The 22,893-nt window shown below is 35.5% G+C and overlaps 2 protein-coding genes across 2 annotated transcripts in view; one reads left to right on the forward strand and one right to left on the reverse strand.

The window, feature by feature from the left end:
- The window catches only part of PPP4R4 (protein phosphatase 4 regulatory subunit 4), a 74,514-nt gene extending 63,095 nt beyond the window's left edge, over window positions 1-11,419 (forward strand). The window contains exons 18-25 of the mRNA XM_027890285.1: window positions 707-748; window positions 842-916; window positions 2,884-2,959; window positions 3,383-3,463; window positions 3,813-3,906; window positions 4,347-4,417; window positions 5,196-5,331; window positions 10,276-11,419. Of these exons, the coding sequence (XP_027746086.1) occupies window positions 707-748; window positions 842-916; window positions 2,884-2,959; window positions 3,383-3,463; window positions 3,813-3,906; window positions 4,347-4,417; window positions 5,196-5,331; window positions 10,276-10,300 (600 nt within the window). The 3' untranslated portion in view covers window positions 10,301-11,419. The remainder of the gene's footprint in view (window positions 1-706; window positions 749-841; window positions 917-2,883; window positions 2,960-3,382; window positions 3,464-3,812; window positions 3,907-4,346; window positions 4,418-5,195; window positions 5,332-10,275) is intronic.
- Window positions 11,420-13,848: 2,429 nt separating this feature from the next.
- On the reverse strand, window positions 13,849-22,462 carry SERPINA10 (serpin family A member 10). The gene is made up of 5 exons (XM_027890306.1): window positions 22,156-22,462; window positions 18,514-19,255; window positions 17,299-17,572; window positions 16,424-16,571; window positions 13,849-14,069 (listed from the first exon to the last, which is right to left on the reverse strand). Exons 2-5 carry the CDS (start codon window positions 19,220-19,222, stop codon window positions 13,878-13,880), a joined length of 1,323 nt encoding a protein of 440 aa, XP_027746107.1. The 5' UTR covers window positions 19,223-19,255; window positions 22,156-22,462; the 3' UTR covers window positions 13,849-13,877.
- Between the last annotated feature and the right edge of the window lie 431 nt (window positions 22,463-22,893).

The following is a 22,893-nucleotide window of genomic DNA, read 5'->3' on the forward strand; positions in this document are numbered from 1 at the left end:
ATGATGTGGTGTAGTACCTTCTGTGAAATTTAGTAGCTTTGGTGTTTCCTTGGTTACTTACATTGCAGTTATTTTCTAGTAAGTGAGATCCAGGATTTTGGCTCAATGACCATTTATGAAAAAATAGCAGATGACTAGAGACAGGATTGAATGTTGATCCTGGTAAAACTGATTGGGTCTTTGAGAGAGTGATATCTTGTTAATCTATATTATACAATCTACAGGTAAAGCATTGCAGGATTTTGAAAAGTTACAAATGTCTTTGTAATGTGAATATTCAAAAAAAGTGCATCTTTAAGGAATGCCCATACACTCAAATTTAGAAACCATGACATGGAATAGCTAAAGTAGGTGGCTTCCTTACAGGGCCGGTCTGCAGCAGAGATTGGGTGAACACCTGCATGGAGCCTTCTGAGTTATTCACAGATTCCTGAGTTTTCTTTTTCAGTTTAGGTTCCTAAGCCAGTGCTCTAACCATTCTTGCTTCAGTGCTTGAGTGTATTTTGACTTCCATATAGATATTCTATGATTTTATTCATTGTGAGTCTCAGCAGGGCTCTGAGAATACACTGACAGTATTGAACTGCATTGTAGCACAAAAATAAAAGCATAGGCTTCAAATATTTAAAAAGAAAAGACAGTTTTTTCCTTAAAAGCATGGCATGCTCTTGAGTAATAGTAAATGATGTTTTAATTTTCTTTATAGACAGTGTTAGAATTGGACAGAATGGAGATATCTGTAGATGCTGTAAGTACTTACTAACTTTATAGTTACCAACTACTTTAAATTTCCATTTTCATATAATGATTTTTTTTTATTTTTATTGATTTTATTTTGAAGTTTCAGAAAAGATTTTACGAAAATGATTTATTGGATCAAGAAAAAGAGAGACAAGAGCATCTCCTTTTGGAAATGGTATATTTTATCAGTACACTGTCATTTGTTTAACAGATTGTAGCTAAATATTAATGAAGCAATAATTTTAAGGTAGGGGAAATTAATATTAAGGAGAGACCTGGTAGTTTCATAATCTGTATGTGGTTTCATTTTACACTTTACAGTAAGATTAAGTCCTTCAAAGTAACATATAACATCCTTTTATAAATTCCTTTTCTTTACTGGCTAAATTCTGCTGTATCAATTAGAAAGGCAAACTGGAGTTTCTTGAAAAATACTGTGCATAACATATTAAACTTATTACTGGAACACCTCAGAACTCACATACAGCTTCCCTAGGCAAAGAAATTAATGTCTTCTTTAGTCCCAAGGAGGCTGATGGAGGCTCTGTCTGTTACAGGCTTTCTAGTTAGCCAAAAAAAAAAAAAGAAAAGCTAAAGCTGCAGTAGGCACTTCACTACATAGTTTACATTTTCACAGAGCCAGGATTAGATTACTGCAGTCCTCCGTGTCCTCCGTTCTGCTGCCTCCTCTCCAGCCGAGGTGGGAGAAGCTAAGAAGCTGATAGGATTTAGAAGATCCTGAATTTCCTTAACATGGTTCCTTTGACCTGTCGTAAATGCACTTCTCTGTAGAGAACCAGAACAGATTCAAGACTGCCCAAACAATGTAATTGTTTCGTACATTTGTGGTCCACTTTGATTTCAGTTGGTCCTGCTGGTCTTGGACAGCTGATTTACTCAGTAAATATATCTGACTTATGTACTTCTATCTCCTCCCATTATCTCCAGCCAGTAGTTCAACCTCGTTCTCAGGACTTGCATACACATATTGAAAGTCTTGAACTTAGCTTTAGCAGTCTTCAGGTGGATACAGCAAATGCTTTTACAGTGAAAGCATTTGTGGCGATGGAAAATAGCCTCTGGTGTGCTCCGTGTTACTGTGTATTGTATGATAACACTGATTTTTGCACTGTTTCTACAGCTATGCTTGAAAAGATCACCTGAATTCCTATGATATAGTCCACTGATAGGGGCAAACCTGTATCACAAAGGCCTCATTAAGCATTGTCTGTGACAGGCATGCTTTTGGGGAACCTGAGGTGGACACAGCAAATTGCGACGTTGCAGTCCTAAACAGATGAAGAGCCCACTTAAATGTATCTGACTGCTAAAGATTTTATACTGAATATGTTAATAAGTTTCCTTAATTTTAGTAGACTTTGTAGAAACTGTATTGTAGAAACCTTGACTAGAATTAATTACCTGGTTTTTTATTAACTTGGGTAGTAATTAAAGTGACACAAAAAAAATGGAGTAGAACAATTATGGTTCACTTAACACTTTTTATTTATGAAGATGATTCAGAAAACAAGCTAATATTATATAGTTTTTTGAAGCTGGAGTGATATCTCTTCACCAAATGGAAGATAATTCAAAGGCTAGCTAATATTACAGAGAGGCAAATTAATTCCATGAACCTGAACAGTTTTACATAGCTGATTTTGTTTTGCATAAAGATATACCAACTGTACATGTTAATTTGAGACCTTTATAATGTTTGAGTAGATGACACACCTTAGCATTTGAGAAAAACATTTTCATTGGATTGTATTTTCATTGAATTAAAAATACCGCCAGTTCTATTTTCAGTGTATTTGTGTAACAGAAAATTTTTACATTGCCAGCTAACAATTTCTGTATCTTTTTTAAATATAAAAAAACCCAAAGGCCAGGCATTATTTTAATAATAAATTACAGATTTGAACTTCAACTCTCTTTCTACAGAGTGCAATTTTTATGAGATATGTAGCCTGATTTCATTCTGTACTGTTTAATTGGTTCTCTGGATATTCACCAGGGGTTATACTAGTAGTAGGAGAGAATGAACTGTTATCTCGGTGATTTGGAAGCAATCCCTCGTTGAAACACAATTTATTTATTTTTTCCTGAGTAATGTTTAAGAAAATTATTCATTTTTTTTAGGAACAATTAGGAAAAGAGAAGCAGCAAACTGAAAAAAGATCTACAAATATTAATGATAAAATATTTGAAAAGAAGCGTAAGTTTATTTATTTGTGTATATATTGTTCGTGCATGCCTTACTCTTCTACAAAAGTAGTAGAGAAAGGAGCAGAAATGAGATGCTTTATACCATACACAGAGTTTAGGAAAGTGGCAATAAAATTTGCTTCAATATGTTTCTAAAGTTATTTATGAAAACTGGCAGCATTATATATTATATATAATAATATATATATTATTTTGGCTTTATTAATATAATACATTACAATTTTAATTCTCTGTTATTTTTCATTTTGGCATGTAAGGTGAGGACTCTTCTATGGTATTTCTGAAGTGTTAGTAGTGCTGGGTTAGATATTTATTACTATTTGCCCCGGGACTGTGATATGTTTCATCCTCTCTTTTATATAAATCTAAGTCTTAAGAGAGAAGTGATTATACCGGACATTTTTTTTTGTAGGTAGAGACAGTAAAGCATCATCAGTGTTGGCAAAAAGCATCAATGTCTCTGTTCCGGGAAGCTCTTCTGGTACATCAACAGGTTAGAACTGTTTTATAAACTCTCCTAGAATGCTTTGATCTCATATCAGCAGATCAAACCCAAAGCTGCTGTTGGCAACTGTGGACCAAAGTTTTGCCTACTATACAAAGGAAAACATTGCACTCCTGGAAGTGAATGTGTTTTCTGAATGAATGGGTTTTAAGGTTTTTTTTTTCATTCTTTAGTATATGAATAGTGACCCAAGGTTTATTTTTTTCATTATTAAAGTATTTCATTTCATTTCTTCAGCTACTCTGAGTTGACAGAAAACTATATTTAAAACTGTTCTTAATTATTGAGGAAATGCAATGATATTCATACTAAAAAATGTTTCGTCTTATTATTTTAGGCAAAGAAGAAAGAAAATCCAAATTGGTTCGAAGCCAGTCTTTCAGTACCCAAGCACTGCATCCAAAATACAGCAACATAGACAAGTGTCCTAAGTATCTTTATTATCTTCATTGCTTACCTCGTAGGGAACTGTTTACTAATAGAAAGCTATTATGAAATTATATTCACGTGAATCTATGAAAGTAATCATGTGCTCCCTGAATTGTGATCTAAATTTTCAGCTTTCTCTTTATTTGATTAACTGAGGGAAGAAATACCATCTAAAGCACTCTGAAGACTACAAAGTTTTGTGAATTCCTTTGAAGTTAATATATTATTGTCACCTTCTGTCATATATTAAAAATAATTTTCAATATGAACTGCTAAATCTAATTTTCTACATTATTGAAGAGATTTCAGCATAACTTCCTCATTTAATTTCTTCATATAAACTCAGAAATGTCCTCCAAGGTTATTAAACAGCAGTATGATAGAAGTGAGAGGAGCACTTTCTGAAATAAGCAATTTGGTTTTGTTTTGTTTGTTTTTTAAGTAAAAGTTCTGCTACAAGATATACATCTTCAGTATCAGGAATTGGGAAAAGCTGTATGTTATCCTTTAGTGGTAAGTAGGTTATTATATTATATTTTACTTTAGTTTTTTGTGTGGATGTTGAATACGTGGGCCCATTAAACAGGCGTATTTTAAGATGTCATTCTACTAAAGACAGCAGAATACAGATATCCAATACACTTGAACATTTAAGTGCTTGTGTAGTTAGTCTGTTTTTTAGGCTCTTCTCTTTTTTTTCCTAAAAATTTACTTAGAATTGCATTTAAAAGTAGTAAAAATAAAATGAGTGTCATGACCCAGCTGGAATTTTGGATATCATAAAAAGATCAGTTTTGCAGTTCTCCTCCACCTATTTTACATAAGGAAAAGGAGTATTATGTAAAATTGCTACTGAATTAAGAAAGAGAAACTGCTGTTTGCAGTTCTTTCCACTAGATGTTGAAGAGTTTGGATGATAAAAGACTGAGATGAATGACTTCCTAGAGGAACCTGTCTTTCCATTCACTACCAATGACCACTAGACAATTAAATTATATTAAATAGCTACATTTTTAGCAGTTAAAGATTGGCCAAATAAATCTTGCTATTTTCATATATTAAATGTATTAATATTTTCTTTAAAAATATGTATTCTCGTTATTTATTGAGTTTTTTTTTCATAAAAATACTTGAAGAAATGTTAAGTTGAAACCATTCCCTTAAAATTTTGGATTAGTGCCATAGGAAATATGCCACTATTGCCATGGGAAAAAACCAGCTCATTCTGTTTACTCTGTGTGTATTTTTTTCCACCAAAATTCTTTGTCTAAGCTGCAACTCTTTATTTCAGATGATTCATTCCGGACTCATTCTACTGGTAGTAGTGGGAATGTTGCCTTCCTTTCTAGCTCTTCTCACAACTTATTTAACTCAGCTGACCAAAAGAACAATGGAAATAAGGAGAGTCAGTCCCGAAGGATGAGCATGTAAGTGGTTAATGAGAGGTTAAACCAAACTTATGGGGAACATTTTCAAAGGGAATTCAAAGGAGCCATGTAAAATTCAGCCTATATTTATGATACTTCTGCACATGGATTTTGAAATACTAAAATAGCAGGGTAGAAATGTGATGTATGCAATTATAAGTGTTTCTAAGATGGCATTACCTTCTAATTAGTCTTTCACATTGTTTCTCTTGCACATGTTTGCATTCAGCTGCTAGATTATGGGGAGGGTAGAATGGGACAAAGTGAAGGTTAGTGCCTTTGATATATAATAATTACAGTCACGGTGATTTAGCTGCCTGTAATTGGAGAAATAGAATATAAGTATTTTTAGACTACTTAATTTTTCATTGTCCTTCTTTTTATGTGCTTATATAGTTTATCATTATGTAACCATTTAATGATGAATCTTGAGACTTACAATGAACTGGTACTGCTACTTGTTATTAATGCTGCCTTCTTTGCCTTACCTTAGATGATTTAGCCATTTAGATAAATCAAAATTTCAGTGCTAGGCATCTGCCCTAGGCTGGTTCTCTCTAAACAGCAGCTTAAACTGTTCAATATTTTGCAAGAACAAAATCAAGAATGTATTTGTTTGCTCCTCTGATAAAACTGTAAGTCTTAGAAGATCACTGTGACACATACTTACTCAAATCTCTGTAATCTCTGGCAGGAAATTCCCTACAGTTTCCTTTTACACTAAAACTTGTAGGTCTAAATTATTTCTATTGGACTAGTTGTAATTTTGGGTGCTCAAACTGAGATTTTTCTTTGCTCGCAGAGATTTTCATTTGTAGCCAAGGCAGAATGGAGAAGGGAAATGAGCCAGCTGTAGCAAGAAAGCAAGGCTGTTTAGAAAAGTAGTCTTGTGTAATAGAAGCCAAGATAGAAAAGAGGAAACACCTTACACTGGTTTGCCAGATACAAAGAGGAAAAAATAGTGTTATCTCTTAAATGGTCTTTTCTGGTAAATTAAGTATCAGTGTAAATATATTTTTCCACTTCAGTATTTTCAGATTCCTTTAAAAAACAAACCAAAACATCCCCCCAACTTTACTCACAATTTTAAGTTTATACAATTCATAAATTGTAAAATAAAGCACTCAAAAGTTGAACAAACGTGAAAAGAAGTTCTCTGAACAGCATTCATTTGTCTACTTGTATACTTGCATACTTGATATATGCTGGAGTTTTACCATCTTCACTGCACAAGATATTTTTTTTCTGGAATGAAGTCAAGTTTGTATAGTGACTTATTGTTTTTAAAATTCCATTTTCTTGGTAGAAAAGGTTGGAAGGTGAGTAGTGAATGAAGATGGACTGTTTGTGTTAAGTGGTTTCACAGTAATTGTACCTTAAGGTGCCAAATCACAGTGGCCTTTCTCTCTGTCTTTGCTGGTGTCTCATGCCTTCATCTTAATAATACCCACAGTACTTCAGACTTTTTATAGATGACCATTAGGTGGTTTCTTATTTCAAAGTGCATTTTTTCAAACTTAACAGTTAGATTAGTAGACATGCTGACATTTTCAGTTGTCTATAAAGTAAATGGGACATGTATCTTGAGAACGTAAAATGTCGTAGAGTGGTACATAGTTTAAAAAATTAGGTGTGCTCAAAACCTCATTTTCTTTCACTATATAACTCTGTCCCCTTGCTTTAAAACCAGAAAATAAGTTTAAATGTGATTTTTTTTTTTTAGCAATCATTTTAGGAATTCCAATTACTCGTATGTCTCACAAGGATTTGGGGAAACTAAATGGATTAATATTCACAAAGCGGTTAGATGCAAAGGTTCATTAAACATACTTTTTACATCACATAAAACTTTTCCAGATTTCTAAGGTTTTTGTATCTGTCACTTAAAAGAAAACCCATATCTTTTGCTTGAATACAAAGGGACAGAAAAAGGCTCACACAGAACAGTTGGCACCTTTGTCTTCAGGCAGGAGAGTGGAGCGTTAGAGACTCGCCCAGCTTCAAGTCTCAAGGTACCATTCCCACATGAATACCTTAACAGCAGAGTATTTGAAAGTTTGTATCTGATCAAACACAAAGATCTGGATGGTATCCCTGGTTCAGAAAGTCTCTAAACTGCATAGTATCAGATGCAAATAGGATATACAAGGGAAGAAAAACATTTTTGGAGAAAGAAGAGGAGGCTTAGGATGGCCTACATTTAGTTCTGAATAAGAGTTTTTATGTTCTGTGTTCTTGAGGGAAAACACATCTCTCAAGTTGATATAATGTCTGCTGTGCTGTAGATTAATTTTCTTTTTTGTAATCTGACCCAATACTTAATTATTTTTATAAGAAAGTGGAGCAGCTCTATAAGGAGGTATTAAGAGATACAGATAAAGGAATGTTGGGCAGTAAATGCGTTCATTTGCATAACCTCATTAACCACAGATATGTTTGAGTGTACCTTTTATCTTTCTTTTGTTCAGAAAGTCAGTCCCTAAATATACACATACTAAAATAAATAAACTCAAATATGCCAGTTTCAAGGAAACATTATTTTCCAAGTTGAAGGATGGACAAAATTGATATCCAAATATATAAGCAGTTGACAGAAATGACTCTGAGAGGAGAATTTGAAAATTGTATAATGAGAAGTGCAATAGAGTAGGTGCTTATGAATGAGTGTCACTTTCAGTGAACTCACTCAGGGAGAAAACTTGTGAGAAAATAATAATTGAGTATATATTTAGACTAAATCTTTATGTAATTTACATATGTGCTGGTTAAACTTTGCACTGACCATCTCATCCTAATTTTGGCAAATCCTAACTTTCAGTTTGCTGGCTCTGCAACTTGAATAAGAGAACTTCTAATATGTTGCTTTTTCTAAGTAATTAGGTGTGTTATGTGGGCAGTAACACATTGTTTAATAATTCAAATATAAACAGATAAAATTAATGATTCTTAGTTCAAAGTGATGTATGTTTGGACAACATATTGTCTACTTGCTTAAGCGTAATATTTTCCATAAAATTGCTCTACTGAATATTGGCAAATGTTCACTTCTGACAATACAGTGCAGTTTGCAGGGATGAAGAATTTCTGATTTCATATATGATGATGTTCCAGGAATTTTTCAAAACGCAGAGTGACTTTGATGGAGAACTGAGATCTTCACTTACCATATTCATGAATTCAAACATGTGGTTTGTTCCATTTCAGATATGTGTGAAAATAAGGTAGATTCAAGAAAAAAAAATTCAGTAAATCATGTTCCAGTACTCACAAGACGGGAAAGTGACCATTAGCATTGGTGTCATTTGCTAGACCTTAGGTAATACTAAGGCAATAGAAAATGAAAGAATTACGCTAAAGATGCACCTGTATAACTTAATGGTGGAATCACAAAGAAGATCAATATCTGTTTTAAGTACCTTATGGAATAGGAAAGAATCACAAGGGGCACTGGTTGAGTATTTTGTCCCATAAGTGATCTCACTTCAGTCACTTTGCAGAGCAGACATGCTTTTCTGAAGAGTTGCCAGTTAGATCATGAATCATCCTAGTGCAGACACTGACCTGAATCACGAACACTGCATTCTGTCAAGTAGTCCAATCTTGTATCATTGTGCTGTGTAGCTTTATTATATTCTTTTGAATGTTTTCAACTTTATTAAATTAGGATAGATATAATCTGTTTTGCCTGAGTTTACATTGCTCTAATATGACTGATTTCAGTATGCAATTCTTTAAACTATTTAGAAACTTTATAGATTCATCAGTAAAAATATCCACCTTATAGACAGCATTTAAGAATCTTGCATCTTACCTATAGACATACAGGTAGTGCCTGATTTTATTTCACTTTCAATTAAAACCTTCTTCAAGAATGAGTGGTGTGGGTTTTCCATTCTGTAAAAAGCAGGAGTAGGTTTATTGTTGCATAGAAATTATTTATTTAATAATAAATTTATATCAGTATTTTATAAGATGTCCACAGCTGAACCTTAAGACATCCAATTTTGGTGTGTGACCATATTGTAGCACTTATATGTGTAAGTATGTTAAATACTGTCTTTCATTCAGTCGTATAATTGCTTAAGAAGTTGAGCACAAAATGAAATAGTTCTTTCACTGATCTCCTACACTTTTAGTTGGTTACTTCCAACTTCTGATCATGTTTTCATCCTGACGTTTAAGATGCTATGACTTTGGAGGTCCAGTGGGAGTGGCATGTGTTTTGCATCACATGTTTGTGATGAAACTAGTAGGTATCCTGACACTAATATAGTATCATACAATATATGTGGATTTTAAATATTCAGCAGTTTTAAAAGGGTGAAACAGAACAATATATTGTGTAAATGATACTGTAAAATATTGATGCAAATTAATATCTCCGCAGAGTTCTAAAAGTTAAGCCCCATTCTTTGAAATATTTCTGACCAATACAAACAGTTTTTAACTAATGTAGCCATGACTCTGTGAAGCTGAAAACTAGTACATTTCAAGATTAAAAAAATGAAGGCATGAAAAATACAGAAACTACCCAGATGACACTGTGGTCAACAGATGACCTAGAAATCACACCATAATGAGCTCTAAATTTCTCTCTCCTCCCCATCTCCACTTTCCCCAGATTTTATCATGGGTCAGGCTGGAGACTTCTGGCATTTTTTGTAGCCATGAGTAGACTGCTTGTAGTGGCTTAACCATCTCGCTCAGACGCATCTCTACAGGGCCTTCTGTAGACAACTTACTGGAGAACTTCACCCTTGTTGTGAAGAATGCCCTCAGAATGTGTCCATTTGGCTTTTTTAGTGAGTGCAGTAGAGCAACTAGTAATTTTTAAAAGTACAGCAGCTAATAATTATGTTAAAATGTTGTGCACAATAACAGTTTGTTATGTTATTTAATAATATAGCAACAACAAATAATGTATATTTCTTCTTTTTTATGAAGAAAAAACAGAAAATCAAACTCCTAGATCATCTGACAGAAAAAAAGAGGGAACCAGAGACTGGTGGAAGCAGCGTTCTTGTGAGATAAGTTGGGAGCAGCAGGTGGGACTCTCTAATGCCTGGAATGAATAAAATACATCCTGCAATGTTAAAACTCTTAAGTAAATCTTTTAAATGAAATTCCAAGCTGTAAAATATGTTCTGATAAACAATATAATGGTTACAGAATTGTGAAATTACATGAAATAACTTCAGCTATGTGCTCTTTACTACTGTAGCTAAAGTGAAGATTTTATTTTCTTCTATTATGCCTTTGTAGTTCAAATTCTTGGATTTAGAATGCACATACCCGTTATTTAATTGGCTTATCTACAATTTTAGCAACTCTTAGCACACGTTTTATGCAAGTAATAGAAGGAATTGTTTATGAATATGAAAAAGTAATCCCACATTTTAAGGAATCTGATTTAAGACCAAAGTCCAGAACCATTGATCAGTCTATTAAAAAACCCATAAACCTTAGAAGCATTGTGCTGTGGATTTGGAGTTAATGCTTTTCCAGTTACTCGATTCATAAAAATTCTGTGTTGGTTTCAAAGCAATCTAAAAGTAAATGTCTCCAGATGATGTAAAAAAAGTTTTATTTCATAAGTTTTGTTGTATAAGTACTTGTTTTAATTTTTAGTATTTCAGATTGTATTTTCACTTGAATAATTTATAATAATGAATCTAGTTTTTAATCAGCTGTAATTGCAAGCTGTCATGGTTCAGTGAAGTCATCTGCATTTGTTTGTACTAATGCTAATGTTTCTATCAAAATTTATCTGTGGAAAACCATGCAATCCTATTTTAAAAAGTGCTATTTATGCCAATACTTGAGAGAGAGCCTATGAAGCTATTGTCAGCTTCTCTATTCCAAAATGGAATCAGCATAACTGTATTGATATCAGAAATATGTGGTTTTTAAAGTTTATTGGTGTATGATAAAGATGATCTGATCTGTGTATGCGTATGCGCGTGTGGTTGCTTTTTATAATGTAAAAACATGAATGATGATTTACTCAAAATAAAACCTAGGACAATGCTGTACATGCATGTTCTTGAAAAAAATTCTCAGGGCATCTTTTATAACTAAAATAAATAAAGGTATTTACCCATAGAGGGTATTTATTTAAAATAGTAATAATGCTGGATGTATGCTGTCTTGTGTGAAGTAGAAACTGTGTCTCTGGATTTGGCAGTATTTCACTCTCTGAATTCTTAAGCTTCTTACACCGCAGTTGGATTTACCTGTATTCTGACTTAAGTCACAGACATTGTTTATGTTCTGTGGAAACACTTAAGTTTTCAGTTTGTTCTGCAGCCTGGTGTAGGATCTTGTAAATGACAGATTTCTTTAAAAGTTTCTGCAAGTATTACAATGTTTAACATTTAGTATTGATATAGATACACAGATGACCTGTGCTGGCTCCTCCTGGGTTCTGCTTTTGTCTCATTAATGAAAACAGATACTCTCAGCTCCCCATGGACAGCTAACTCATTGTGCCAGCTACAGCTGCTCACCCGTGGGCCACAGGAGACTGCTCAATCTGTTCCTAGTCTGACTTTTGCTAGGGACCAAACTGAGATCAGCAGTAGCCAGCTGCAGAACAGGACACAAAACTGTGTTTGCCCTTCCAGTGTCTTTACTAGAGCAATGCAAAACAGCCAGTAAGTTCAGAAATGAATCTCCTTATAAGCATGTAATGAGTTCTCTATACAGTCTGTCTTTTTGTTTCATATCGACTGTCATTTGTTTGTCGTTTTTAACTGATTGATTTGTTTAATACTGATAACACATGCTCCACTCAATAACCCTGTTATGTAATAAATTCTTGCTATGTAATCTTTAAATGCTCTATTTAGACATTTTTTGGACTAGGCAACTTCCTCGTGGAATACCTCTGGTGTCTTGTGCATACTTTCATAAGTACTTCACAATATAGACCTTCATCCAAGCAGTCTTTTTTGGGACCACTCACTTCTGGGTTAGTTCTGTTAAACAGCAAGGATGCTTTTGAACCCCTCAAAGCATTGTTTTGACCTGCTGATCACCTCTAGGTCCAGAATAACAGCTGAAGGTCAACTGTACAGTGTAATTGGTTGGTTCTCATATACACCAGCAGCAGGAAGGAGTGATTCTCTTTCTGGGTACGTTCATACTGCATTGAGGAGTTAAGTTAGATGTACCTTAGTAGTCTAGTCAGATACCAGAGCCTCCTCCTAAGTCCTTTTGGGAGTGTCTTACCCCAGTGTCTGGGCTGTTGTGGGCAGACGTCTAATGGTAACTGAGGTGATTTTTTGAGATTTACCATCTTTATCCTCTAATTTATCTTTTGTATCTTCTCTCGTGGATGCATAAGTCCATGTGTGTTTACTGATAGATGTCTTTGAAGCTCCTTGCCAAATGATTTTGAGGACTCTTCTGCTCTCTTTTTGGCAACTGTTTTGTGAAGGTTGCAGGAGCAAGTAGAAGAAGGCCTAGATCTGTTAGTTATATAAAGCTAGAAGTAGATTTTTCCTGTTGTTTCATACTTTATATATAGGACTCTGCTAATTAAAATCTGGTGAATGTTAAGATCTTGCACTTTTATTGAAATAACTGCTCTACTTGAATAAAGGGAATTGTATTTAGATCTGTAACATTTTGGCAACATGTTTTGGACTCTAGGATCAACTCCGTGAATAGATTTATTCCAATTTTATGGAGCTATGTTTTTTTCCTACCAAAGTGTGTCATACTTAAGTCATAAAATCCTGTTACATAGCTCACCCTGTTATCTAGATGATATTACAGGCAGAAATTCTGGTTTTAGGAGAGGCCCAGCTCGGTGTTATGAAATGGTACACACATTTTCCACATTCAGAATACCTGAATTCGGAAGGCCATTCATAGGCCAGATTTTCCACATTCAGAATACCTTTTATTTTGTCTTCAATACAGGGAATATTTTCAAAGCAGGTACATCATCTACTCTGAGAAAATGAGGTGATTTGATACTCTGCATAAACACTTTAGAAGAGGTCACACTCGAAGGCAATGTAGTAGACTTCTTGACAGACTCACTGCAATATCATCAGTTTGAAAGATCTCTAGAGAGAGACTATAAATTCTGTTTTAGGGCTTGATACTGTGTCTGTTTTTATGTGGCAGAAGTATGCTAACGTTGAAGTCACTAGACTCTTAAGTCTCTTTGGAAAAGAAGATAACATTGAGGAAAATGCAGTGTTTGGGAATATTTTGGCATATGAATCGGGGTTTATTCAGACATCACTAAAATACTGATTTTTGAAAGTTCAGTTCTGTGTTCGTTTTTTGTGGGGTTTTTGTGTTTTTTTTTAATTTCAGACGTAGATTTTGAAAGTCACATTTTTGCCACTTTGAACCTTAGTGAATTTAGCTTGTTACTTGGTATTAATAATTGCTAGGATGACCTAGTGCTGGCTGGAGAGGCAAAACAGGTTTTCACATTTCATATTTCAGTGTCTTTTTATTCTAGTAGAAATTAATAAGATAAAAATAATGCCTCTTACCTACCAAAGAACAGACACTGTTACCTTTATTCACATTTTTGTTGGATCAACCACCCTGCCAATGAACAGTAATGTTTTAAAAGTTTCTTCAAAAATCATAAAAAGGAATGGTCGGTCCACTTTGATGACAGGAGGCACCGTGAATGCAATCATTTCTGACCCACTGGCTGCTGCGGCCTCAGTTCCTTCTTCATCCACCTCAATTACTGCCTTTTGAACAACCTGAAGTACAAGGTAGAAATAAATTATGTGACAGAAATTAATATTAACATGAAGGATATTTTTCCAAGTGAGACATTCAGTTGAAGTAGGTTTCTATGAAGGATTAAAGTAAGTAGGTCAGTGCAATCTCACTCTGCTAGACTGGTAGGCCCATGTGCTGTCTACTTCAGCAGCAAAGATATTAGTGCAGCCACCATGCCCACAGTACTTTCATTATGAATGTGAGTTCAGGAGTCATTGTGCTTTTCCACATTTATGAGCATAGACCTCACTTAGAGATTGGGCTTTTTCTTCTTGCAGCTGGTAGCATGAAGCAACCATTGCATTTGTAACAGTGTAAGGGAAAGTTTCTCAGAAATAGGGAGTGTTTTCATCAGTCAAAAACACTGGCTGGAGATGTCATCCACAGTTGATTTTGTGAGAGCTTAAGGAAATGCACCAATCGTGGCTTTTTTTTCTCTATATATTTCTGATTTGTTCATTTGGTAGCACAGATTAAATATGTGCATCAATGAGGTACAGTCCTGGATTGGTTTGAGGACCTTCCTACTGAAGTCACAGCCGGGCAGAATCTGATTCTTTTCCATTTTGTTCTTTCAGCCTGGTCAGCTAGTGGATTTCCAAATCCCAAAATCCTAATTCTAGGAATTACTTATATGATGCAGTTAAAGGACTTCACCAGTATTGAGCTCTCTGCTAAACATTCCTAAATAATGAATTTGGCTTTCATGATCCACAGGAACAGGATGCTCCTTTGGCACTTTGCAGCTGATGCACATATTACTTCTAATACCAGTTAGCAGCTACTCTTAAAGTGTGATTTTTTCATAACACAATAGAGTTAACTGCTGAGAATCAGTATGAAAGTTATATGATCACGAGGAAGGGTGGAAAATTGCTGCAGATTGCCGTTGTACTTCCCAACAGTGAAATAGTTTATAACAAACTGAAAATCACTGCAATTTTTATCCTTTAAGTATTTATTCTTTGGATGTTATGTTTTCCCAGAAAGGTTGTTTTGTTAAGCCAGCACAATTTTGAAAACCTGTAGGTCAGGCATTAGAGTTTTTGAAACCTGTATAGAGGTGTTTATTATACTACCCTATTAACTGGCCAATCACAAAGGCTTGTATAAGGATTTGGTGTAGGGAGACTTGTAAGAGCAGCACCTGGAGAGTTCTTTCTCATAGGGTACAAATACCTGAAGGAAGGATGTAAAGAAGATGGAGCCAGGCTCTTCACCTTACATAAGTTTATAAAGCTACCTTTTTAAATCCTGTGTCAGATTAGTATCATCTGGGTCTTGTTTTCCTCAATTGTTCATAAATTCATCTTGTTTCAGAAATTTTGTTAGTTCTACTCTAATGTAATTTGTATTTAGCATTAATTGGATTTCATCGTGTTCCACACACTCCATTCTGAAGGTACAAGTTTCTTTGTGTGACGTATCTTTTATCTCCTTTCTTTGATCATGCTTTTTAATTTTCTATCAGCAACTTGTCTTTTCTATAGACTAGCTGGTTTTTTTTCATAAGACATCTCTTGTCACACAGACCTGTTCTTCTTGATATTGGTGTCACTGTCAAGTCCTTTGTCTTCCATTTCTTCTGCTTCTCATTCTGCCTCTGTTTTCTATTCATCTATTGAAATTCATCTTTGCTTTCCCTTAAATTGTAGTACAAAGTAGCTCCTCCTCCTTTTTTTCCTTGGGGCTGAGTTCCTGTCTTTTTGGTCGTTCACTACTGTTGCATTTGCCTGTTTAAAGGATCTTTAAAAGTTCCAGCATATGAAGTTGAACATCCATTTGGGTTGGAGTACAACTATGTTGCACCAGTGCTTTGCAGTGAGATTCTGTTTTTAATTTTCCACAGAAGAATAGGCAGGAGTGCTTTGACTTCTCTTTCTCGCTGTTATCTTTTTGAGATTTTATTATTTGAACTTTCTAAAATTCTTTATTTTTTGAGAATTATACCTGTCTCGGGACCGTTTATGATGAGTTCCCTCTGGCTTTCCCTCTCTGCTATGGCTTTTGCCATTTGACTGTGATTTACGGTGTCTTTCTTGTTCACAGTTTTTGTGCAGTTGTGCTCCTTCTCTGCCAATCATATTCCTCTTGAGGCAGAGCTCTTCTCCTGTGAAGGATTAGCTTTGGTTGGTGTTGAGCATGTGTGAGATGAAACTGTCCCTTACTTCTATACACCTCATACTTGAGCGAGATCCATACTGAATAAGGTGTCTAGATTGCAGATGAGGTGCTTTGGTATTAGTGTCCCTATAAACGTGCATGACAGTCTCTTGGCTGGGCCATTTATATACTATTACAATCCAAATAGCAAGAATTTTGGAAGGCTTACCTGTGAAACTGCTGCATATTCTTGATCTGTGAGATGACTAAGATCTGCTGTACGTGTAAAGAGATTTTTAATTCCAAGAGCATGAAGCAGTTTCTTCATTTTGTATTTTTGCTGTAGTTTGAACTTTGGAACTGAAATATCCACTTTTCTGTTAAAAAGAAAAAATTCGATGCAAATTTGGGCTATGCAGTAGAACATTTGGCTGCTGAAATGCACACTACTCAGGAATTAAGCTTTATACAGAGAAAGGGGACAAAAGCTGAAGAGTCTCTGCTGGCATTTAGGTTGGCAGAAAATCATCTCTGACCTGTTGATTGCCAGTGATCTGAGAAATCATTGCCTTTTGTGTATAAAGTACTTCCAGCGGCACTTACAAGTGCCTTGATACCAGGGTGACACACTGGCTTATTGACTAGTGAAAATAATTGTCTCAGGAATTACATTCCACAGGAATAGTTTGGGTTTACTTTTTCATATTCAAAATTATCAGTTACTCTGGATTTCCCCTGGTAAGAAATGTACATTTAATAAATGTACTGCATGTTTAGATTTTTTGTGGACTTTGCCTGCCAGTGCTATATTTAAGGAGAGAGAATACCCAAGGAAGAATATGAAAAGACTACATTGACTGTGTCCTCAGAAAGACAGAAACTTCTGAGATGAGTCAAAGATTTGTCCCCCCAGAATAGAAACTTTTGTGTGACACTTGGGTTGTGGACAGGCCAATAAAGGACCTCTGCTCTGTAGATACCTAATGGCACAGAGATGCTAACATGTGAAAAGGCTTAGGAAGACCAGATAGTCTTTGTTGAGCTTTGTTGATTTGCTGCAACAGACATCAAAGACATCAGGGCCCATGGATATCAGAGCAATACCTGATTTTCATGTTTCCAAGCCAGGATTCCACAAGCTCTGTAGACAAATGGTCTTCAAGTGAAATGTAGTCTCCCTCTTTTTCTGGGATAACAATCAGCATGTAGGCATTCCCTCTATAAGGTATTTTTATCACAGTGCATCTTAAGTTCTCATCAAAAGTTGAATTAATTTTATCTGACTTGAACATCATGGGTACCTGTACACTTCTGTATTTGTTTATGTGGAAAGTCTCCATTTCTGTGAATTTGGAATTAAATGGATAGACCCACTTGCCTAAGGAAAGAAAGAAATTAAATCATCATGTGCTTTTAGATTTGTTGAGAAAAATGTTCAGAAAAGCTTGAAAAAAATCTATAGGATAGTTTCCATATCTAATTGAAGTGGCTGTCAGTTGTGCCTGGGATAAGTGGATGACAATTTCAGTACGTTAAATTATACATAGAATTTTTTTACATCAGAAAAAGGGAAAGGAAGTAATCCACAAACTCCTTCATTTGCACAGAAATAAGGGAAATATTTTTCTAAGATTGGTTAGTTGCCACTCAGGTTCAGAATTGATATCCTCTTTGTTTATTAAATGCCTGATGAGCATCTGACCTTTATTGACATGTAACCTTCTCTGAGATTCTCTATCAGCTGTTTAATATCCTGTATGTAATTTAATTATACAATCCTTTGCATGGGGATTCAGTAAAGCACTGACCTCTCCACAGAATGGTTGTGCCCATCACAGCTATTTCTTTCCCTCCCCTTGTAGGTAATATAATGGATAGCTGGGTTCTCTGGGGAAAGGGATTCTTGATGGAAATAGAATATTATTTTTGTTTCAGTGATTTTGTGTACTATGTAAAATCAGTCAATAATTTTCTGTCCAGTATCCAGCATTCAAGACTGTTGTGATCAAGGCTTTTTCATTTTAGGGGATGAATGAAAATTAAACATGCTTTTGAGTCATAGAAATCATTTGGGAATGTATTGAGATAAGGGGTTTTTTTCTCTTTGAGACTCTTGTATGGAAGAAAGCGTAGAAGAATTGTGGTTCCCTATCATGAAAAATCATTTCCCATTAAATAAGCCTAATGGAAGGAAGTAAATCTAGATAGAGACATAGACAAACAGGACATCTGAATTCATTTAAGCTCCTTCTAATGTAGCTGAAGTTGAGAGTTTTGATTCTTCTACTAATAATTTTGCAATATAAAACCAGAGATTACCTTTAAAGATAGTGTAGTCCACAAGTAGCAGTTTGTTATGGCGGTCAAGCTCTTCAAAAAGATCTGGGATTTTTCCTTTGGTCCTTTTGTAAATATTTTGATTTATGAGAAGTTTTGCCTGGGTAAAGTTTTCAAAGTCCACTCTCAGGAATTCCATATCAAAGTACTGCTTAGATAAATTCAGGAAAGACTCCTTGAGTCTGAAGTCCTTTTGAATATAAGAAACAGTACCTTGCATGAGGAGAAGTTCTTGATTCATTGTGATGTTATCTATCAGTTGTTTAAACAAAGCTGGTAAATGGTGGCGATCCACGCTGTCCTTCAAAGCATGGAGGTTTAGACCTTTTACTATTTGTCTGTATGTTTCCCCTTTGGCTGCCAGCATATAAACAGTCATGAGAGCTGATACAGAAAGGGGGGAGATGATCACATTGTTATCATGTGTCATTGCAATTTTTCTGTAGAGGTTAAATCCAAAATTTGCAGTCTTTTCAGTGAAGTTGTAAAGAGTGAAGTCTTCAAGACCTTGGTCTTCAAAAGGCTTAGAGATATTTTTTTGATGATACCACTCTTCAGAAATACTGACATTTTTATTTTTTTCCAAGAAATTATTGTCTTCTTCCTCCTTTGAAATGTTAGGTTTGATGCCAGCCTTGATGAATTCAACATATATTTCACTCAAGAGAAGTAGGTAAATTCCTTTTTTCATATTGACATCCAGTAGTGAGCTCTTTTCTTTTCTCTAGAAAAAAAGAAAGGCAACACAATGACTTTTTGGTTTGTTCTCTTCATAAGGCAAAACGTCATAGATGTAATGAAGTGATCTTTCTGCATCTTCAGGGTATATACTCTTAAGATCTCATTCCTGTTCGAAAAGTCAAATTTAGATCAGTAAAAGAAGTTTCCAACATAATTAAATTAATCCAGAAAAGAGATCATGATCTTCTGGTATTGGTGGTTCATATCAGGAGTGGTTCACTGATTTTCCATTGCTCACTTGTATTTTCTTTACAAAATGAAACCCAGATTTCAAGCACAATATGCAGCTCAAAGATGAAAAATGGAAAATTAAAGATGAAAAATGAAAAGCTGTGTTGCAGCTTCTGCCCTGTGAAATTGGTGTCATCTGTAAGCACAAGAATTCTAGGCAGCATGTGGTGGAAACAATATGCTTGGGTTTCATAATTTCACTTCACTTTTCATCCTTCTGCTATAGGTTGTTTATTACTCCATTCAGATTATTCTCCTGATCACATGCCATAGGATTCCCTGCTCTTTTCTACTTCTCTGTCCAGTAAATGCTGAAATAGGTTCATCAGTGCTGTTTCCTCCCTGAAAATAGCATGTTTCAATGTCAAATAGCAGAAGGATGAAACAGTTGTTCTATGCTTAAAAATACAGTATTTTGCACAAGTTATGATTTCTGAGAAAAGTTAATACAGAGTCTCGCCTCTGACCAACAAAACATTTGGAGAAAACTGGACACATCTTAGAGTAGACCTCAGGCAAATTTTAGCATCAGATGTTGATTGTGTAAATTTGCACATGAAACACACTTTTCACGCATAAAGTGCTAATATGATTGTCATCCATCTTCTCATTAAAGCAATATATGAATTCTCTCCCAGACAGCAGTGTTGAATTGCACCTTGTGGAAAAATTTTGAATGGCCACAATCTTTTTCCCATTGTAAATTAAGCAGGATGTCCAAGATCACCAAGCCTGCACAGATTCCTTTTGTATAGCAGTGGCATGCAGAGCGATAAATGACATGAAAAGGTGGATTATGTGGTCCATCATTAAAGTAGTAAGTGATTCAATAGTCTAGAATCATATAGCACTGTAAACTACTTTAAGTTAAGGATCTGTACAGCAAATTACAGTTATCGTATAATTTATGATTTGGCATATGGGAAAACTGCTTTTATTCAATTTATTCAGAGTTCAGCTGAATTTCACAGTTGGCTGATTCAGGCTGTGGGAGTTAGTCCTGAAAAGGTATGTTGATGTGAGTACTGAGATTTTCAGGTGCCAAGTCACAGGGTGCTTTTGGCAGTCAGGTGGTGCGCTATTTTCTTTCGAGATAATAGGTCACGTTCTGTACCTGGTGCAACACAGATGGGCTGTCATGACTTAATCGGGAGGCAGTGAAATCCTGAATGTTATGCCTCCTCTCGAGGCGTAACATGGCAGAAAGAGAACAGAGTAAAATATGCAGCAAATATTTTTTTTCTTTATTTTTCTTTCCCATTAACTCCTGATTTATTTTCAATGAGATTCTCTGTGTCTGGATTTTGCAGGACTGGAATAGAAGAGAATGACTTGACTTTAGCTCCTGACTTGCTATTCAAATGGTGCATGTGATTTCTGGACAGCTGGGATACTCACTGTCCCCTGATGGACTGTAAGCAACGCAGTTCCGAGCTATTGCAGTAACTGCTGGGCATTTCTGCTGCTTATGTAGTGACCCACTTCTGTGGGAAGTAACATAGGCACAGAAGTCCTGTTCCTGCTGCAATGCTGTGCCTGCCCTGGCAGCAAAGAAGGAGGTTCTTTCCTCTGGGAGTCATCCCGACTTCAAAGAAGGATATTTGGACACTGCAGAGTCAGCTCTAGCAAAGAAGCAGGGATTGGAAAATTTTGCTTTTGATCATATTCAGTCACAGAGAAAGGGTTTTCTGCCACAGTCTCTCTCTCTAAAAGAGCATCAGACCTAACTGCCCATTAGGCATTTGCAGAGTGTCAGCACTTCTTCATCTTTTCTAGGCATAGTGCAATTCCAGTGCAACATCTGGGAGTGTTGCATTTGGCAGATGTCACTCTTGCGTCTCTCACTGAGAGGTGGGGACAGTACTTGGCTAAAGTGGGCCACCAGCTGCCTTGGGAGATGTAAAGGGACTGAATGGGGAAAGTGGTGAGCTGCCTTCCAGAGAGCTCTGCCATCCCAACACGAATAGGTTTCAGACTGAAAGGACAGGGCAAACGTGGAAGCTCTTGTTTACAGGCACATCCCAGACCATTCAGCACTCAGAAGATTGATAATAGCATACACAAATAGTAGCATACACAAATAGTAGCATACACAAATGCTACTTATTTGGGTGTAATGAACATCACAGGAATAAGAACCTTGCAGTTGCACTAAGTATTACCCGCAAATCTGAGAGCACAAAAATTTAAAGTTAACATTACAGCAGCTATATCATCCACCTCTATTAACATTTAGAAATAAAGCATGTCCTCTAGAAATAGGAAAACAGTTCTGGGAACAATAAATTGGAATTTTTGTACATTACAGACTCAGGTTTTTAGACCCAAGTAAAGCTTATTGCTAATTTTAGATAACTCACTTTATGCATAGACAATTCATTAATAGACATATATGTGTTAGAACAAACTAAACATTATTTCCATTTTAAGAAATATTTGTTTCTAGTAGTATCAGTATTAAAGAAATTACTTATGCAAATTCCTTTTTCTTCTGAAGGCATTAGAGCAAGAGAAAAATAGAAGCTGCCTAAGACCAATTAAAACTGCACATCTAGAGAATCACTGATAAATATGTAAAATTGCATATATATATATATGAAAAATATAATCTTTCTTTTACAATCTAAATGCTTCATATAAATCTTGTCTTACCTATTAGGTAGCTCCTCTGTTACTTTTCTCAGTCAGCTGTATTTAAAAATGAGAAGAAGATGCCTGTCCCATATAGAAGTTTTTGAACAAATATTTGCCCTTCCAAAGAGTGATAGTCTGGTTTTGTCTGTTATAAATTAACTGCTTTATAAACACTGAATTTTGTTTCCCATAAACGGTATAATGAGGGAGGGTTATATTCCAGTAAGTATGTTCTGTCTTTTATGAGAAACAAGAAAACAAGAAACTCTTTGCATCTTGCCCTTCAGCCCCCTGTCAGGATGTGGCCCCACAGATTCCAATTGTCCATGAGAATTATTTTACAGCAGACTCTAAGCTACTCAGTGGTGGAAACAGTATCCAATCCTGCCTAAAATACCCCCTTATGTAAAAGGCTATGTCACAATTCACTGAGGCAGTGGAAATACGAGGCAGGGAGATTGAGAGGGAGGGAGAAGGTACAGAACGTTTGTAGGGGTGTTAACAGCTCCCTCGCCCTGCCATTTGGCCATACTTTTGGAGGAGAGGTCAGGGCTCCACTCCCTCTTTCAAGAGCATGCCAGCTATTTGGTGACATATCAGTATGCCAACATTAACCAGCTGATAAGCACTGAGGGATGTTTCTCCTATAAAATACAAGGTGGGGGGAAGTTGGTATTCCTGCAAGAGTTATGCAGAGCTATGGAAGGAATGGACAAACTTTTTGAATTTTCAGCTGCTCTTGCCTGGACAGGTTTG

This window comes from Empidonax traillii, unplaced genomic scaffold (genome assembly GCF_003031625.1).
Source record: "Empidonax traillii isolate 1590-97213 ecotype Southwest subspecies unplaced genomic scaffold, ASM303162v1 scaffold283:size781446, whole genome shotgun sequence".
Taxonomy (NCBI): Eukaryota; Metazoa; Chordata; class Aves; order Passeriformes; family Tyrannidae; genus Empidonax; species Empidonax traillii.